The sequence below is a fragment of the Juglans microcarpa x Juglans regia genome, chromosome 2D, assembly GCF_004785595.1.
Source record: "Juglans microcarpa x Juglans regia isolate MS1-56 chromosome 2D, Jm3101_v1.0, whole genome shotgun sequence".
In the NCBI taxonomy this organism is placed as follows: domain Eukaryota; kingdom Viridiplantae; phylum Streptophyta; class Magnoliopsida; order Fagales; family Juglandaceae; genus Juglans; species Juglans microcarpa x Juglans regia.
The window spans coordinates 627792-645116 of record NC_054596.1 but is presented as its reverse complement, the minus strand read 5'-3'; the positions used below and the strand labels follow the sequence as shown (position 1 = coordinate 645116).

The 17325-nt window shown below is 37.1% G+C and overlaps 3 protein-coding genes across 3 annotated transcripts; 2 read left to right on the top strand and 1 right to left on the bottom strand.

The window, feature by feature from the left end:
• The first annotated feature begins 1845 nt into the window (after positions 1-1845).
• LOC121249583 (protein trichome birefringence-like 19) lies at positions 1846-3623 on the top strand. Its single transcript, XM_041148301.1, has 2 exons — positions 1846-2495; positions 2729-3623. Exons 1-2 carry the CDS (start codon positions 2028-2030, stop codon positions 3533-3535), a joined length of 1275 nt encoding a protein of 424 aa, XP_041004235.1. The 5' UTR covers positions 1846-2027; the 3' UTR covers positions 3536-3623.
• Positions 3624-4508: 885 nt separating this feature from the next.
• LOC121249582 lies at positions 4509-7769 on the bottom strand. The gene is made up of 6 exons (XM_041148300.1): positions 7369-7769; positions 6378-6500; positions 5891-6079; positions 5688-5769; positions 5021-5085; positions 4509-4921 (listed from the first exon to the last, which is right to left on the bottom strand). The coding sequence occupies exons 1-6, from the start codon at positions 7657-7659 to the stop codon at positions 4616-4618; spliced, it is 1056 nt and encodes a 351-aa protein (XP_041004234.1). The 5' UTR covers positions 7660-7769; the 3' UTR covers positions 4509-4615.
• Positions 7770-8242: 473 nt separating this feature from the next.
• LOC121249581 (probable endo-1,3(4)-beta-glucanase ARB_01444) lies at positions 8243-10810 on the top strand. Its single transcript, XM_041148299.1, has one exon. The coding sequence runs from the start codon at positions 8406-8408 to the stop codon at positions 10608-10610; it is 2205 nt and encodes a 734-aa protein (XP_041004233.1). The 5' UTR covers positions 8243-8405; the 3' UTR covers positions 10611-10810.
• The last annotated feature ends 6515 nt before the right edge of the window (positions 10811-17325 follow it).

Sequence of the window (17325 nt, the reverse complement as noted above, 5' to 3'; positions counted from 1 at the left end):
ACGGCCTACTGCTCTAAAATAGTAGTCCTTCTTTGGAAGTTGGTGAGGAAGAGGAAGGTCACAAGGAGATAACAATAAAGAAACGCAACTTCGCTGGCTCTTCTTCTTTTTTGTTTCTTTCCTATATACTTGCCTTTGAAGCATCCAAATGAGATGAGTTTTCATCCTTATCCCACACTGCAGGCCAGTCACAGAGGCTCATCGATCACTTCAATATAAATCTAAATTAGCTCCATTATCCAATACGGTCCCATATTAATTGATTAAATGCGACAAAATATGAAAGAATATATGGATATATATATATATAACAATCCAAAAAAGAAATGGACGTAATGTGTTTGAAATAATAAGCCTAGCTAGCTAATTTATGATCATTGAACTCTATCTGTAATCATGATTCATCTGTATATGACTTCGCTAGCTCTCAATTAATTAGCCACGCCAGGGAACCTAATAATTAATTGATTGAAGAAGCGCCTCATGAACCATTGAACATCCAAGGCTATATTATTTGAGTTTTTCTACTCATCATCTTCACACACCACATTTTTTAAAAAAAAAAAAAATTAAAATTTTCTTTTAATTTTATTCTTCTTAAACTTATTGAATTCTTCTACTCATCATCCATATATCACACATTTGGTAAGATAAAAATAAAAAATGTGGTGTGTGAGCCGAGATGATGAATATAATTTTTCATATTATTATTATGATCGTAGACATATCTATAGATCAATTTATAAAAAATAATATTTCTGTTTAATTTATCCTGCAATTTGGCAAAAGCCTAAAAAAACTTTATTGATTTGGCCTTTTCCTCGAGCAACCGCTGGATTAATGTAGAACTGGACCACTGGTGGCCTTAAGAGGACCTTATTATATATACATATATGTATATATAGTGATGCGTACATTAATCATTATTCCGGTCTGCATGCACCAACTTGAGCAATTAATTAACAAAATTGACCTCTCAACCAAACTGATCATGTTGATTATACAAAATCAGATACGGCCATATCACCAAAAAAAAAAAAAAAAAAAAAAAACCAAAACTAGAATATTTGATAGGCACTGACTCGATCGAGCTAGCTTGGATGGTCTCATTTTACTTATAAGCCGTTGAGTTTGATTCCAGAACTTGACCTCTCCTCCTGATCATCATGTATGTATGTATGTATGTTCACGAAGATCACCAAGTGTGCATGCAAATGGGGTTAAATTTGCAGCAGTACAAGGAGCAGCTAATCATGATGCATGTAGGGGAAGACATTCTGTTAATTTATGAAACTTATAAAAAGAGCACAAGAAGCTGTTTTTCTTTAATAGAACAACTTTTTAACCTGACTTTGACTTTAGAAACTTTTATATTTAACAGGAATGCTTCTTTATAACTCTGTTCCTTCTCGAACATTGCATGCGCAAGAACAAACTTGGACATGATTAATCTATATATAAACCACCCAAGTACAAAAAATTAATCTAAATTCAAAAGCAGTTAATAGATTATGAAAACCAGATCAGGAGCATACCCTGTTCACAATTGCGATGCTTCTTCAACTTAGTAGCTTATTTTCTTGTTGCGAAATTAACTATTCAAAATAATTTCTTTCATTAGATGGATAACTCAACTGTCAGTGTTCATGGACATTAATGATGGAACCACCAAATAAGAAACATACATAGGAAGTTTCGTTTGTTTATTTTTCTAATTTCTATTGATAAATCATGACAAAAAAATTTATCAGGAAAGTGACTTTTCTTTTCTTTTTTCCTTTACAAGTTAGTAACTGATATGAATTATGAATCATGATGCCTTTCCAGAAAACAAAGAAGATTAATTAAGAGGGTGATTTGGTTGGTATACCCAAACCTCCACTCTAATTGTAGCTTCAAGGAGTATGATTACAAATTTACAATCCATATTACTATCCAAAGTCCGTACCATCGCCCCACATCATTATTCAGCCTATGTATATTAACTCGAATCCGAAGTATCTTTCTCTTCTCAACACTTTTCCATCATGAAGTTTCATGCCATCGAGCTTTTCAATGGAAAAACCTCATCACCCAACATCCCCAAACAGGTTTTCCAACTAGCCCTTACCTTGATTTTCCTCAGCATAATCTCTCTTTGCTTGAACAGAAACACGCATTCACCATTGTCCTTTCCTAAGTTAAATTTCCAAGGTTTGAGAAGCATAGGATTTCACAAGGAATGTGATATATTTATTGGAAAATGGGTTCCATTCCCCAGGGGGCCTTATTACACAAATGCAACTTGTAGTTTGATCACTGATCAGCAAAACTGCATCAAGTTTGGGAGGCCTGATACCGAATTCATGAAATGGAGGTGGAAACCGGATGATTGTGAGCTACCCCTCTTTGATGCAGTTCAGTTCTTGGAGCTTCTCAGAGGGAAGTCACTGGCCTTTGTCGGCGACTCCGTGGGAAGGAATCAAATGGAGTCATTGTTGTGCCTCTTGGCTAGTGTAAGTGCTCCATCACTCACTTGCAAAGTTTCTTTCTGCTTGAAAGAATGCTTGCTTGCTTGGATGATAATCCCCTTGAACTTGTAGATATAAACACATTCTAATTCTAAAGCTAGCCTCAAACTATTAGCTTAAAAAGTTAACTCCTGCATGGACTAAGTCCCAGTCCCTCCCTTTTTGCTCCAGAGATTGAACGGACTCAGAATTAATAACCTCTATTCTGCATCTTTCAGGTGGTTTATCCCGAGGATATCTCTTACAATATGTCAGACACAGACTTCAAACGCTGGTTTTACGCTGACTACAATTTTACTTTAGCGACACTCTGGTCTCCATATCTGGTTAAAGCAGGTGACGCAGACCCCAGCGGTCATTCCTCCAACAGCATCATGAACCTCTACTTGGACAAGGTTGATGAGGCATGGGCGGCAGAGATCACAAAATTTGACTATGTAATCATCTCAGCTGGACAATGGTTCTTTCGACCCCTAATGCTCTATGAAAATGGTCAGCTTATTGGGTGTCACAAGTGCCAAAAAGAGAACGTCACAGATCTTATAGCCTACTACGCATACAGGAAGGCCTTTCGAACAGCATTTAGAACCCTCCTAAACCTTAAAGATTATAAGGGGGTGACATTTTTGAGGACATTTTCTCCCGCACACTTTGAGAATGGGGACTGGAATAATGGAGGCAGTTGTGTGAGGACAAGGCCATATACCAAGGAGGAATTCAAGGTAGATCGATATTATATTATGAAAATGTACTCAACTCAAGAGGAGGAACAAAGAGCAGCAGCAAAGGAAGGGAAGGAGAGAGGTTTGCAATTCAGGCTGCTAAATACAACAGAAGTTATGTTGCTGAGGCCAGACGGACATCCAAATCGTCTGGGGCACTCGCGGCATGGGAATGTGACAATAGCAGACTGTGTCCATTGGTGCTTGCCAGGCCCTATTGACACATGGAATGAGTTTTTGCTTTATATGTTGAGGAGGGAAGGTCATATTGCATTCGGAAGAAAACTACAGAAAAATGCTTAGAAATTTAGAGACATACATATATATTATAATACATGTCTCTGTACCATTTATTCATTCTTTCCATTGTAGAAATATGCGCTATAACCTACATTTTTATCAAATTTAATGGGTTTGGCGTGCACTTCAAAATCATTTACATAAAACATATCTAACTCCAGAATGCCAGTGTCACCTACAATATGGGTTTAAAAGACGTAGTAACGTGCTGCTTTGTTCCCGTAGATGTCACTCTGTTGCTCCGCATCGTCGTTGATGCTGCTGTGTTGCTTTAGTTTGCTATTCAATGGGGATATTTGCTATTGTGTTGTGCCATTATTGGGCAGGATAGCTAAGCTTGGCGCTTCTGTTAAGGTCTGCTTGTTATGCTCATTTTGCTGTCCAATGGTGTTGTTTGCATTGTGGTGGTGTTGGGGTTAATTTGGTTTGATTGCTAGCTGCTGCTTGGTTTCTGCTTTGTACTTTTGCGTTGGTGCTGTCTTTAGACTGATGTATCGGCTGCTAAGCTGTCTTGGATATATAATTTCATTATTAATATTTCTTAACTTGCCAAAAAATGACTTTACACTGAGATTGAGGATGACGGTAATTTTCAGTAGTATCGTGAAACTACTTCAAAGCTGTCTCTGCCACTCGGATCGTTTGTATTTTATGCATGGACGTGTTTTACAGTTTTATAACATTTTGCCTAAAGTTTTCAAACATAGGACAGTATTGTTTTAAAATAGTTAGCCAAACATAGGAAGCAATCTACATTGAAAAAAGGGGATATAACTATAGAGAAATACTCTAACCACAAAGTGATTATACGAAAGTAATCTCACAAACTGATGTAGCTTGATGTAATTTGTCAAATTGTAAAGTTACATTTATTGTAAAGCAGATTTGACGGATCACATGAAGCCATGTCAGTTTGTGGGATTACTTTTGTATAATTCTTTTGTAGCTGTAGCACTCCTCATAACTATATATTAAATATACAAAAAAAGATTCTTATAACCATAGGTCCATGACCATGACTACCGAATAGAGAATACACTCAAGTTTATCATTCAAACACATATTCATGAAGTTTTAGTGCCTTCAAATAGAAATCTTGATAAAGACCAATATGTGTAACGCAAAAATATAGAGCACGAAAGTCGACCTGAGTAGCATAAGTTTCTGCTGATATACAGATCGGCCACCAGGGTAATACGAAGGTTTGAGATGAACATCAGCAAGATAATCTGAAGAAGCAGATCCTCTCTCAGATGTGCTTCTTCCATACCGGTTCCTTGCAGTATTAACTTCTATGTTGTCGCTCTCAACCCTCCTCCACAATCCATTCAAACTTTCTAGCTCCATTTCTTTTAGGTGAATTTCACCGACCAGACTTTCTGCTTGTGCCTATATAAGCGAAACAGAAAACATTGAAGAAACTCTCTCCTTAAACAAAAATTTCAAGATCAAGAGTAGACACGTAATTGAAAAGTTTTGCCTACAAACCTGTTTTGCTGCCAGTTGCTCAATTAGGCTGTGAAGCTGTTTATCTAATATCTTCTCTCTCTGAGCTGCACAATAGAAATTTCTAGAAGTTAAAATACATCTACAGCATACTACTTCAAAAGAGTGTTTTACTGTGATAGTATACATAACTTTCCAACTATTACATCTCACGAAATCTAAGCTAAAAGTACTCTTGGAAAGCTTTCAACCATTGGATCGGACTCTTTCAGATTGAGTTTGCTGAAGAGAGAAGATAGAAAACCCACTTTCCAACTTCAACCAAGAACATGACTAAGACCAAAATGAGAACAAAAAAACAAAATGGTGATACTAGCAAGAAATCATTTAGCTTCTTCAAATTTTTTTGCCTTTTCCATTTTTTTTTTATCAGTAAATAAGATTTTATTGATCGTAGGAATAGGCAAAAGCCCAAGTACACTTCCTCTTCCAATGGTCCCACGTCCAATGAAGGATCTAGCTTCAATTCTCAAAATAACATGTTCTGCATTCAGCCTTTATAACTTCATGATTGACGAGAGATATTGAGAAGGATCATCATACCATCCAAATCAGAAATCTCCCTCATGGTTCATCTATCATAATTAGAAGTTCAGGAGCTTTTAGAAAGATGAACATAGTGCTAAAATAATTTTTTTATGAAAGATACCTGGGGAAGGCTGCTTCAATGCTTTATCCTGAACATGAGCCCACCTTTTTTCCAGATCTTGAACAATCTCCTCCACTGAACTCTGTGAGGATTGAACAATAAATAAGCCAAAACAAAATAAATAAGAATTCAATGTCTTATAAAGAAAAATTGAAAAAAAATTAAAAAAGAAAAGAAAGATCAATAGAAAGAACTCAACAAACCAATTCTTTTTTCTTGTTCTCTAACTTGTCCAGTATAGCTGACCTTGACACTTCTGCATCTGCCCCACCTTCAGCTACCATCTTGGATTGAACAACTGAATCACTGGATTCATCAGATTGGCTGGCAACCAAGGCAGCTTCTGAACTTTCCAGCTCCATCCTAAGATTCTTCTCAGTCTCGTCCATTCCCTGCAAGCACCAATCAATGTAAAGAAATTTTAAATGATACCTTTAACTTCTAGAAAATCATCGAGCACAATAATCTGGATTCTAGAGAACCTAAAATATCAGCTTGTAAACAATATAAGGTACTTATCAAAAATAGATTCATCACAACAAATTTCCTAGAGAATAATGATGATATGATCATGTTTAAAAAAAGTACAACATAAACAGTTCGAAGCATGACATGATGTGTCAATAAGACAGTAATATAAATAAAAGCCCGAGAAACATCTAGATATAAGTTCATAACGTTATAACTCACCTTTAACTTCCTTCGAAGAAGATCTACCTCCTGTATTTTCTCCTGTATATTGTTCTCACAATTCGATATAGCCTTTTCATATGCAGCATTTTCTTCCTGCAGTGTCACCTCTCTCAATTGGGCCTGCATATCGTAATCAGTACCAACTATTAATTCAGAAAAGGAAATATGACCCATTCATATCAAATTGACCAGCCTCTGGACCAAAATTCATACAACGTAGTTAATTACATGTAAGAACCCATAACATTATATTGCCAAAATCAATCGAGACGAGAGCAGCATCCACAAAGAAAATAGTCCGCGTATTACTATTTCTTTTTCTTCAAACATTTTTATGTCTGAATATATATTCTTATCTGGTCATAAAAAATAAAAATAAAAAAACCTTTCCTGTTTGCTCATGCTGATCTCAAGTGACTACACATTGATTTTGGCACAGCATATCAAGCACAAACGCATTTCATACAATCTAACTCCCCTCAGGACCACCTGATGCTTGCAATAGATAAAATCAAAATGCATAAAAAATACACAAACAACAATCAGACTAGGATAAAGCTATAGGAATCAGAGTTTAAAAAAAAAAAACAAAAGAAATGCATTACAAACCATTGAAGTTAAATTATCACAGAAATTATTTTTTTATTAAGTAAGAAGATATATGATTATTGATATTGAAATAGACATAGCCCAGGTACAAGATTATCACAGAAATAAACTTACATAGAAGCAGAGAAATCAAAATAAAACTTAAAAATTTGTCCAAATAATTAAAATAACAAATTCTTATAAAATCTATAAAGTGAATTAAAATCGTTTCCCACATGAGAAACAACCATGAAATAGAATCAAAATCCCAAGAACCAAGTGATAAAATCCCTGGAGTTAAATAAAACACGCACCATAGTAAGCCAATATGCCAAAAGAACAGCCAAACAAAAAAACCCTGATAAGAAAAATCCATAGTCCATTGAATAGAGAAGCAAACCTGTTCGCGTGTGGCCGAGTGAGCGTTGAGTTGCAGGGCAAGAGCGGCATTGGAAGCGAGGGAGTGAGCGTGTAGGTGAGGGAGGCGTTGGGAGATGTCAGGTGGAGGCAGTCTCAGCCGTAGATCCTGGATCACACGGCCCAGAGAGGCCGCCTTCTGGTCCAGTTCTTGAACATACTTTTGCTGCTCTGCGGTGAAAACTATTGGGATCGAATTGGGATCGTCTTCTTCGTTGCTTTGGGCCCCACCTGCTCCCACTACGTCCGCTGCCCATGCCAGCAAACCCGCCATATCTCTCTCACTCTCCCTCCCTACCCCTGAGAATGGATGTGATGAAGTTCGGAGATGAACCCGAAAGGAGGCCGTTCGGACTGTTCCGGGTCGTTTGCCCCGATGTATATTGTATTGGGGGGCCGAGGTGTTTTATTATTAGTCCCCCATGGGCTTACTAAAACCCAAATGCAGGGTTCGCTTCAAATTGGGCTTACTTGTTACTCCGTGAGACCAATTATCTACAGCCCACGATCCAAAACAAATGAAAACTCAACGGTTTTTTCTTTTTTCTTTTTTATCAATCAAACTGATATAAATGTTCTTATTGAGTCTAAACTGATATAAATGTTCAATTAAAGAGAAAAATCAACCGAAGTTGTTATAATGTTTGTAGATGAATCAGCAAAAGCTTGAGCAGGAATGTGCACTCACTTCTTGCCTCTCAACTCAAGCATGCTAGAAAGTAGAAACCTTAACCAACCCACCTCAATATACCTTCCTTCATAGTTCATACATTCATATTCAAAAACCTTCATACAATTCTCTCATACCCTTTATAATTCAACTCCCACATGTCTCTCAACTTCACTTCCAGTCCAACCTTTCCTCTCCCTCTCATATCTGCAATTCCCCATTCCATTCCTAGAAATCATTGAAGCCAAGTCAAAATACCCCACTTATTTTGGTTTAATATTACCTTCAGAGAACTTTTGTTACCAACTCCGAATAAGCTAATCCCACCTCTCAATAATTCAGCCCAATAAATGCCCAACTGCCCGACAATGTTGAAAAATATCAGAAGAGTCGTCGAAACCTTAGTCATCAAGAGTTTTAGGAAACGTAAAAAACCCACAACACCCACGCCGCCGCTGCCACCACCACCACCTGAACCCCCCGCCACCACCATGCCACCACAAGCCCAAGCTTTCAGACCATTCCTCTTCCCCCAGACTCAATCCAGCGTTCTTCCCGACCCCTCCCGCTTCTTCTCCCCTACCCTCCTCTCCACCCCTCTTCCCACAAACTGTTTCTTCCAAAACTTCACTCTCAAGAATGGTGATCAGCCCGAGTACATCCACCCCTACCTCATTAAATCCTCCCTCTCTTCTCTTTCCCTCTGCTACCCATCTCGCTTCTTCAACTCAGCTTTCATCTACCAGATTTTCAACCCTGACCTCACCATCTCTGCCTCAGACAACACCCAGCCAGATTCCCAAAAAACCCACATCATCTCCTCCTTCAGTGATCTCAGTGTCACTCTGGACTTTCCCTCTTCCAACCTGAGGTTCTTTCTCGTTCGGGGAAGCCCGTTTCTGACTTGCCGCGTCTCCGGCGGCACTGCCATTTCGATATCGACCATCCACGCCATTTTGTCATTCTCTTCAAACACCGCTCTTACCAAGTACACTGTCAAGCTCAACAACAATCAGACATGGCTCATATACACGTCCTCGCCGATCAGTTTCTCACAGAGCCTCTCTTTGATCACTTCTACCGGGTTTTCCGGCATAATTCGGATCGCCGCATTGCCGGATTCCGATCCAAAACAGGAGGTGATCCTCGACCGGTACAGTGCTTGTTACCCGGTTTCCGGTGATGCTGTGTTCACTAAGCCATTTTGCTTGGAGTACAAATGGGAGAAGAAAGGGTGGGGGGATTTACTTATGTTAGCCCACCCTCTTCATCTTCGGCTACTAGCAGGTGATGGTTCTGGCGTTACTGTTTTGGGGGATTTGAAGTATAGGAGTATTGATGGTGAGCTTGTTGGTGTTGTTGGAGACTCTTGGGAAATGAAATCAGCCCCCGTATCCGTTAATTGGCATTCAATTAGAGGTATAAAAGATGAAGCATATGCTGAGATTGTCTCTGCGCTCTCTCGGGATGCTGAAGCGTTGAATTCAACGGCGATAACAACCAGTTCGTCTTATTTTTATGGGAAATTGATTGCAAGAGCGGCGAGGTTGGCGTTGATAGCTGAGGAGGTGGGTTTTCCTGAGGTGATTCCAAAGATAAGGAAGTTCTTGATGGATACAATCGAGCCATGGTTGGATGGCACTTTTAGTGGGAATGGTTTTGTTTATGATGCTAAATGGGGTGGAATTGTCACTAAGCAAGGGGCAATGGATTCTGGGGCTGATTTTGGGTTTGGTGTCTATAATGATCACCATTATCATCTGGGGTATTTTCTTTATGCAATTTCAGTGCTTGCAAAAATTGATCCAGCGTGGGGTAGGAAGTATAGGGCTCACGCTTACTCGCTTATGGCGGATTTCATGAACTTGGGCAGGCGATCAAATTCGAATTATACGCGTCTTAGGTGCTTTGACCTGTATAAATTGCACTCTTGGGCTGGAGGGTTAACTGAATTTGCTGATGGACGAAATCAAGAGAGCACGAGCGAGGCGGTGAACGCTTACTATTCAGCAGCTTTGATGGGGTTGGCCTATGGAGACACGCATCTTGTTGCCATTGGATCAATGCTTGCAGCAATGGAAATTCAGGCTGCTCAGACATGGTGGCATGTCAAAGAGGGCGATAACATATATGAGGAGGATTTTACTAGAGAGAACAGGGTGGTGGGCGTATTGTGGGCCAACAAGAGGGACAGTGGACTATGGTTTGCTCCACCTGATTGGAGAGAGTGTAGGCTTGGAATTCAGGTGCTACCCCTGTTGCCAATCACTGAGGTCTTGTTCTCTGATGTTGGTTTCGTGAGGGAGCTTGTGAATTGGACGTTACCTGCTTTGAAAAGAGAGGGAGTTGGAGAAGGATGGAAGGGATTTATCTGTGCCTTGGAAGGGATTTATGACAAAGAAGGTGCTTTGGAGAAGACCAGGAACTTGAATGGTCATGATGATGGGAACTCACTCACTAATCTCTTATGGTGGATTCACAGCAGAGGTGATGAAGAAGAAGGCGTATGGGAGGGAGGCAAACAATACTGCTGGTTTGGTCACTATTGTCACTGAAATTTGTTTATTGTATAATTTGGTTTGAGTTAAATAAGACACTACTATGTGATTGAACTTTTTATACAAAAATATCATAACGAAATTAATTATAAGCATATTCTTACCATCGTTTGCCTCTCTTTTGTATATCAACTTATGATACTGTTGAGCTTCCTAACAACAGATCGTTCATGGTTAGCAAATAGAACAATAAATAGGCCATATCGTTTTGAATTTGTCGGTAATGCTTTGGTATTTTCATGCTGTAGAAACTTGCTTATGAGATGAATTTTTCCTGAACTTTGGGCTTAAGGTTAATCTCATTTTTTTTCTGTTTCTTTTTCTTTTTCTGGATTTCCTTTTGCTGCCTTGATTTGCATTCTACTCCCACTTCAACTCAACCTTATCACATATCTGACTCATTGCAAGGTTGAATTCGTGTCTCCATTATACTGATCTACCAAATAAGAGGAACGTTTAGCTTGTCTGGTATTTGTCAATTGTCATAGATGCTACAAGACATTGTTTACCTAGAGATTAGAGACGTAGTTTAGATTCTGCAACTTGCAGTGATTAAAAACAGACAATTATAATGTTAACACAAGAAACATCCTCTATGCATGTGTAATTTTCTGAAACGTTTTGAACGAGTGTACATTATTTACAAACTCGTGCTTTTAAGTGTAAAAGTTTTTCTTCTGTTTTCAATCGGGTTTAAAGGACCTCACCTACTTGTTCAACAATTATCACACTTTAGAGATTGGTTTGCAGCATATTTATGTAACTTACATACTGGAATAGTGTGATTTGTTTCATATAATTTTCATTATCTTCTCGTAATTTACAGCTCAAGGCAAGTTTCAACTTTTTTTTTTTTTTTTTTTTCACTTTCCTGGGAAAAAAGTTCTGTTTTCAAAATGAGAAATTCTTCTCATCAGCCGGTCTACCTAATCTACACCACACACCTAACGCAGAGAACCCGGTTCAGGGAACAACTCGAGTTCCTGGAGTTCCAGTTTCGCACGGTTCGTCTCAACTTCGTCTGCCCCTCTCTTGTCGAAGCTCAAGCCCCTCTCTCGCCGAAGCAAGATCCTCTGGCCCAAGCCCCTCTCTCGGAAGCTCTTCACAACAACCCATTATAGTGCCTTCATCCCTTCGTGATAAGATCTCTCTCCACTGAAACAGCCTTCCCCTCATCGTGCTTCTCTCTGTCTCGGTTCCTCCCGTCTCTCTCTGTACGTCCAGATCTGCGGTAGAGGAACCGTGCCTGCGTTCAGATCTGCGACAACGCCACGGTTGTTTTCCGGCTGAACCCCTGTTTGTTGTAACCCATTATAGTGACGGGGTAAGCTAATTTCTATGCTTTAGACTGATTTTTATACACCGAATTTTTGGTTGGTGACAAATATTTAATGTTGTACTCTGATTGTGTGTAATTTTTTATTTTTTATTTATCTTGGTTTTGTGTTAATTTTTGAGTGATTCTAGTGATTTTTTTGTGTGCCCATATTGTGTTTGACAGAATCATTACTTCACCAAATGGTTCATAGGAATTATTCCCTTCCATAAAGTGTAATCTTCTGCTTGATTCTGAAGGGGAAACCGTGTTGCAGTCAAGTATTACTCAAATGACCAAAGAATAGTTCAAAGTTAGCTTTTGAAAAATCTGTGTTTACTTTGAAGTCTAATGCTCAGGTAGAAGGTATGCTGCAATTACATAACTAACCTCTTTAAGATTAGAACATGGTTTGTACAATTATCATGGCCTGAAGGTTAGGAATTTTGCTGAGGATATGTAGTGCAGATCTCTCATTGTCTAAGAATAAAACAAGGCCAATTAACTTGTGTTGTAGGCAAGCACACTCTCGTTTGTATTGTTTTTTACTTCCAATTGTTTGCTACTCCATTATAGTAGAATCTGTTTTCTAGTGATTAATTCGAAAGCAAATTTAATCTTTCAACTAATCTTTCCAAATTATTTTAGTGCTGCGGTTACTTGCAACATGGATTTCAATCTAATTTGCAACAGTATGCATCCATATTTGGTATAAAGGAGGAATCCGTCATAGTTACTTGCTTAGGTGGTAAAGGAAGAGATTGGAATATAAAGGAGGAATCCATCCTTTTTTTTTCCTTCCCTTTGAGATTAGAAGAATTGAAAAGAAAACTCAAAAAAGAGGGAAATAATTTTAACTACTGCTTAGTAGGTCTTGCTGAATAATTTCTATTGTCTATTTTTTTTCAACTTTTGGTAAGATTAATTAGAAATTCATAGAGAATTTCTAGCCTACTGACATATTAATATCTTGAATAGGTTGAATGAAAACATATTAGTTTCGACTTATAAAAAAAAAACATATTAATTTCTAACCTACTGTCACTGTTCAGAATTTTTTTTTAAAAAATTATGTAGAAAATGAGTTAATAATTTTGGCTATTAGAGTTTGATGATCTGGGCGAATATGCGTAAAAGCGTTATTGCATTACTATTAATACATGCAGTTGAGAATTGTTTATAAATGTTTGGGTTTTGCTATAGATCAGCAACTGTTCACTCTCACACTTAATGTAGAATTTTTTTTTCCTTTTCCCCTTACAGAAACGGTCGTTTTGAGCCAAAAGATTCTTCATTCGAATTTCATCCCACAGGCATGAAGACCCCCTCCTCGCCCAGCAACCCACGACGCCCTCCCTCTGCCCAGTGCCACCCCGCAACGCTCTCCCTCTATTCAGTGCCACCCCGCGACGCTCCTCCTTCTGCCCAGCAACCGCCCCTCCCCACAAGCTCATTTAACGGAGCAAACCAGGTGGATCTTGAGAAAAATAGACAAAAATAGTCGGTGGAGCTCTGTTTCACTGCCGTCCCTGTGCTCAGCTTTGTAGGTAACTGCTTAACCATGTTTCCTTTCCTATTATTGAGTTCTTCTTGTGTATTGAGAGAGGTGAATTTTGGGTTTTGTAAGATGGTGTATTGCGGCTTAGGGCATGGAGAAAAAACAAAGGATATTGTGTGAACCTGCATTATAAACACATTGACTCTGCATTATACATATCTGCATTATACTCCTCTGGTTTTATCTTGGGTTCTTCAATCTTACGGTAACTGGCAATGGGGTTTCATTAGCCTTGAGCAATATGTGGTAATGCCAGCACTACTTATTACCCAAAGTTTTCTCTTATAAATGACCTTCTTGGTTTTGGAGAATTGTAGAGATGGTGTGGATTTGTTTGTCTGAGTTGGGTTGAGGAGAAGAGATCAGCTCGTGCTTCTCTCTTGTTTGGTGTTAGAGAAAAATGGATGATATATATAATTAGGCACATATGGAGTAAGAAATCTGTCTAATACTGCCAATGTCACCAACTCCTAATTCATGATCATCTCAGTTTTCAGGTCATTGACTCTCTTCTTTCTTGATGACATTTTCTTTTTCTTGCTTGTTTTTCACTCTCTAATTTGTTCCTCATTTGCAAAATTATCACTGTTTTCTAGAACATTAATTTGAGAGTCAATGTTTTCATTTGAAAATGTTATATATATGGGTAGGGGTTAATTCCTTTTCAATTTTCAAGGTGTTCTTGCCTCTTCATCTAAATAATTCTAGTTCATGAACCATTTCATCTAAATAATTCTCCACAGAATTCATGTTTAACTTATCTCAATTTTCAATCACAATATTTAGGGCTCTTCTTGGAATTTTGTATAGCATGACTCTGCTTTCACAGCTATCCTCAGGGAGTTGATAAATGTTTTAGATAGGACCTGTGGACTTGGTTTTTTATTGGATTAGATAACAGGTATGAGTAAATAAATGCAATCATTAATTGTTAAATGAGCTTAAAATGCATGCAACTTCCAGTAATCAAAATCCAAATCATTTATATTCAATATAATCTAGTTGGGACGATTCCATAGCTCAATCCAAAGTCTAAGGGTGTGTTTGGCAAGTGAGAGTACTTGAGGTACTCTCACTACCATTCTTTACTTTATTATTACTTTTTACCTACTTTTCTACTATTCATTACTTTTCACCTACTTTTTAATATTTTATTATTACTTTTTCATTACTTTTTCACTACTATTCACAAACATTCTCAACACTTCTCAGGTATTCTCACTATTCAAACGTAGCCTAAATCATTTATATTCATTCATATATAGCCATAGCTCAATCCAAAAACCAATATGAGTTGGGATGATTCCAACCATGTCCCAGAAAACTACATATACTTAAAGAAGCTGATCATATTTTCTCTTTTAAACTGATCTCATGTTAACATCTCATATTCCTCTGATCAAGTTCGCATTTCTGGCATGCTAATTGACCTTATTTCATGAACATTTGGAGTTGGCAAAAGATTAGATATTTATAATGACTTTCCTTGCCTTCTATTGTCAAGTGAGAGATAACAAAATCAACCAGTTAAATTGAATATTCTTTTAATCTGATTTTGTAAGATATTGAAGATGGGTATTAATAGTGAAGAACTTGAGATAATCTCTATGTGGTGATGAATTTGTAGAAGATTGAAGGTTCACATACGGACAATGATACGGTAGAAGATCAAAATAATTCAAACTTACTATGGAACTCGATGACTTTTTCTTTAGTCCTCACACTGCAGCAATTTGGCAAATACATTTCCTTCAAATATTCAAAATCTTCAAATTCAGCAATTATCACAAACTAGTATTGAAAAAAAAAAGTGAAGAAAAAAATGAAAGATGTCTTTAAAAAAATTAATTAACCAGAAAAACAAAAAGACGTGTGCATTAAACAATCCTACTAAAATAGTGAAAGACATTCATTTGTCTCGTTGTATGACCTTGGAATTCATACTTGGGTTTCTATTTTCACATTTTGAGGCCTAGAGTATTTTGGAGGTAAGGATGAACTCTTAACTCTTAACCTAGAAATAACTTGAAACTCCTAAATATTGCATCCCAAATTTTATTAAACATGAAACAGAATGGGTAAAAACTAGAACTTTGATAGGTAAGAATAAATAAACCAGTTAAGGTCTGGTTTGGTTTGCCAGATAAGATGAAACTATCTCATCTGGTATGTACGGAGATATAGTTTTGTCTATCCAAACGGTTAATTTCACAACTCTATTTCATTCCTAAGTTTTCAAACCCATCTCATTACTTTCTGACATAAACAGTACAAAGAATCTCACACAGTAAAAAAAATTCCTCTGTGATTAAAACAGAATAATCAATAAGTCATTATTAGAATAATATATATTTTCTGAGTATTGAATAGAAGTGCACTTTTGGGTTTTGTTAGAAAATTCGAAATTAATAAATTATTTAAAACAAACTACAACATAATTCATATACTTATTTATTACAATAATCAAAATTATTATAATTTATAATTAGAATAAAAAATGACGAATTTCTTATGTATAGATAAATAAATAGATAAATATATCTTTTAAAAAAGAGAAATTATAAATTTCGGCCAACAACTTCCCAATATATTTTAGGATTTAAATTATTTTTTAGAATAATAATATCTTTAAGAATAATATCTTTTAAAAAATAGAAATTATTTTTTGGAATTATAGAGTAATTTTGGCCAAAACCTTTCCAATATATTTTGGGATTTAAATTTATTTATGATAGATTTTTTAATTCCTCAAAAATATTATTTTTTTATTAATATATTCTTAGTAATTACTCAATCATTGGTGGGACCTACCCCTTTATAAAAGAGTGCTTCTACACTCACACATGGGGGATCCTAACTGGGATCTCACCCAGTGTTTTTCCTTTTTTTCATACATTTTTTTTATCATTTTTAAATATTTTTAAAAAAAAAAATCACAACATCAATAAAAAAAAATACTTAATCATTAAGTAAAAAAAACCAGTTGGGAATACCCAATTGCGGTTTTAGTATTTTCTTTTATCAAATCCCAAAAAGTCAAAATTATCTCATCTCATCTCACTATCCAAACATACATTTTTTTTACAAACTATCTCATATCATCTTAATTCAAAAAATCTCACTACTATTTAAAATATTTCATCTAAACTGTGTATCCAAACCGGGCCTAAGAAATTCTTTTTTATAAGTAATGATCATCAAACCCAAGTAAAACATTACAAAGATCTCGCAGTTATGGCAATCATGGCTCAGGTTTTGGCTAACTCAGACCAAAGGTGTGGGGTGTGCAATGAGAAAATTGACTGATGTGAAGAATTTTTCTCAAAATAATCAATGCACTGAGAGAGATGAAGGGAATGTATGGGCCCAATTGGGTTGGGATAGTGGAAGCATTTCACCCCCAACTGTAATTAGGCTTTTGAACGTTTGGAACCACTCAAAATGTAAGAGCATTGGCAATGGCTTAGCCAAATGTCAATACAAGTCTAAATTTTAGCTATATGTGAGAAAAAGCCTCCACATTGGACTAGCCAAAGGTCCAAAACTCAATTCTTGAGTTACAGTAATTCTTGGGTGCTCTCCAAACCTGGCGAGTTACTGTTCATACTAGAAAGATATATTTTATTATTTCATCTATCTCCATCTCTCTCTTTCCCTTGTTCTTTTTTCTCTTTCTTCATCCCGAAGTCGCCCATTTCCCTCTAATTTCATTTCTTCATCCCGAAAGCTCCCCAGCACAAGATACTTCACAGGCTCTTCTTCAACCCGCAAGCCCCCTTCTCTTCGTCGATAGTCCACGTTACAGTCGTCTTCCAACCCAAACGGTAATCTCTCTTCCT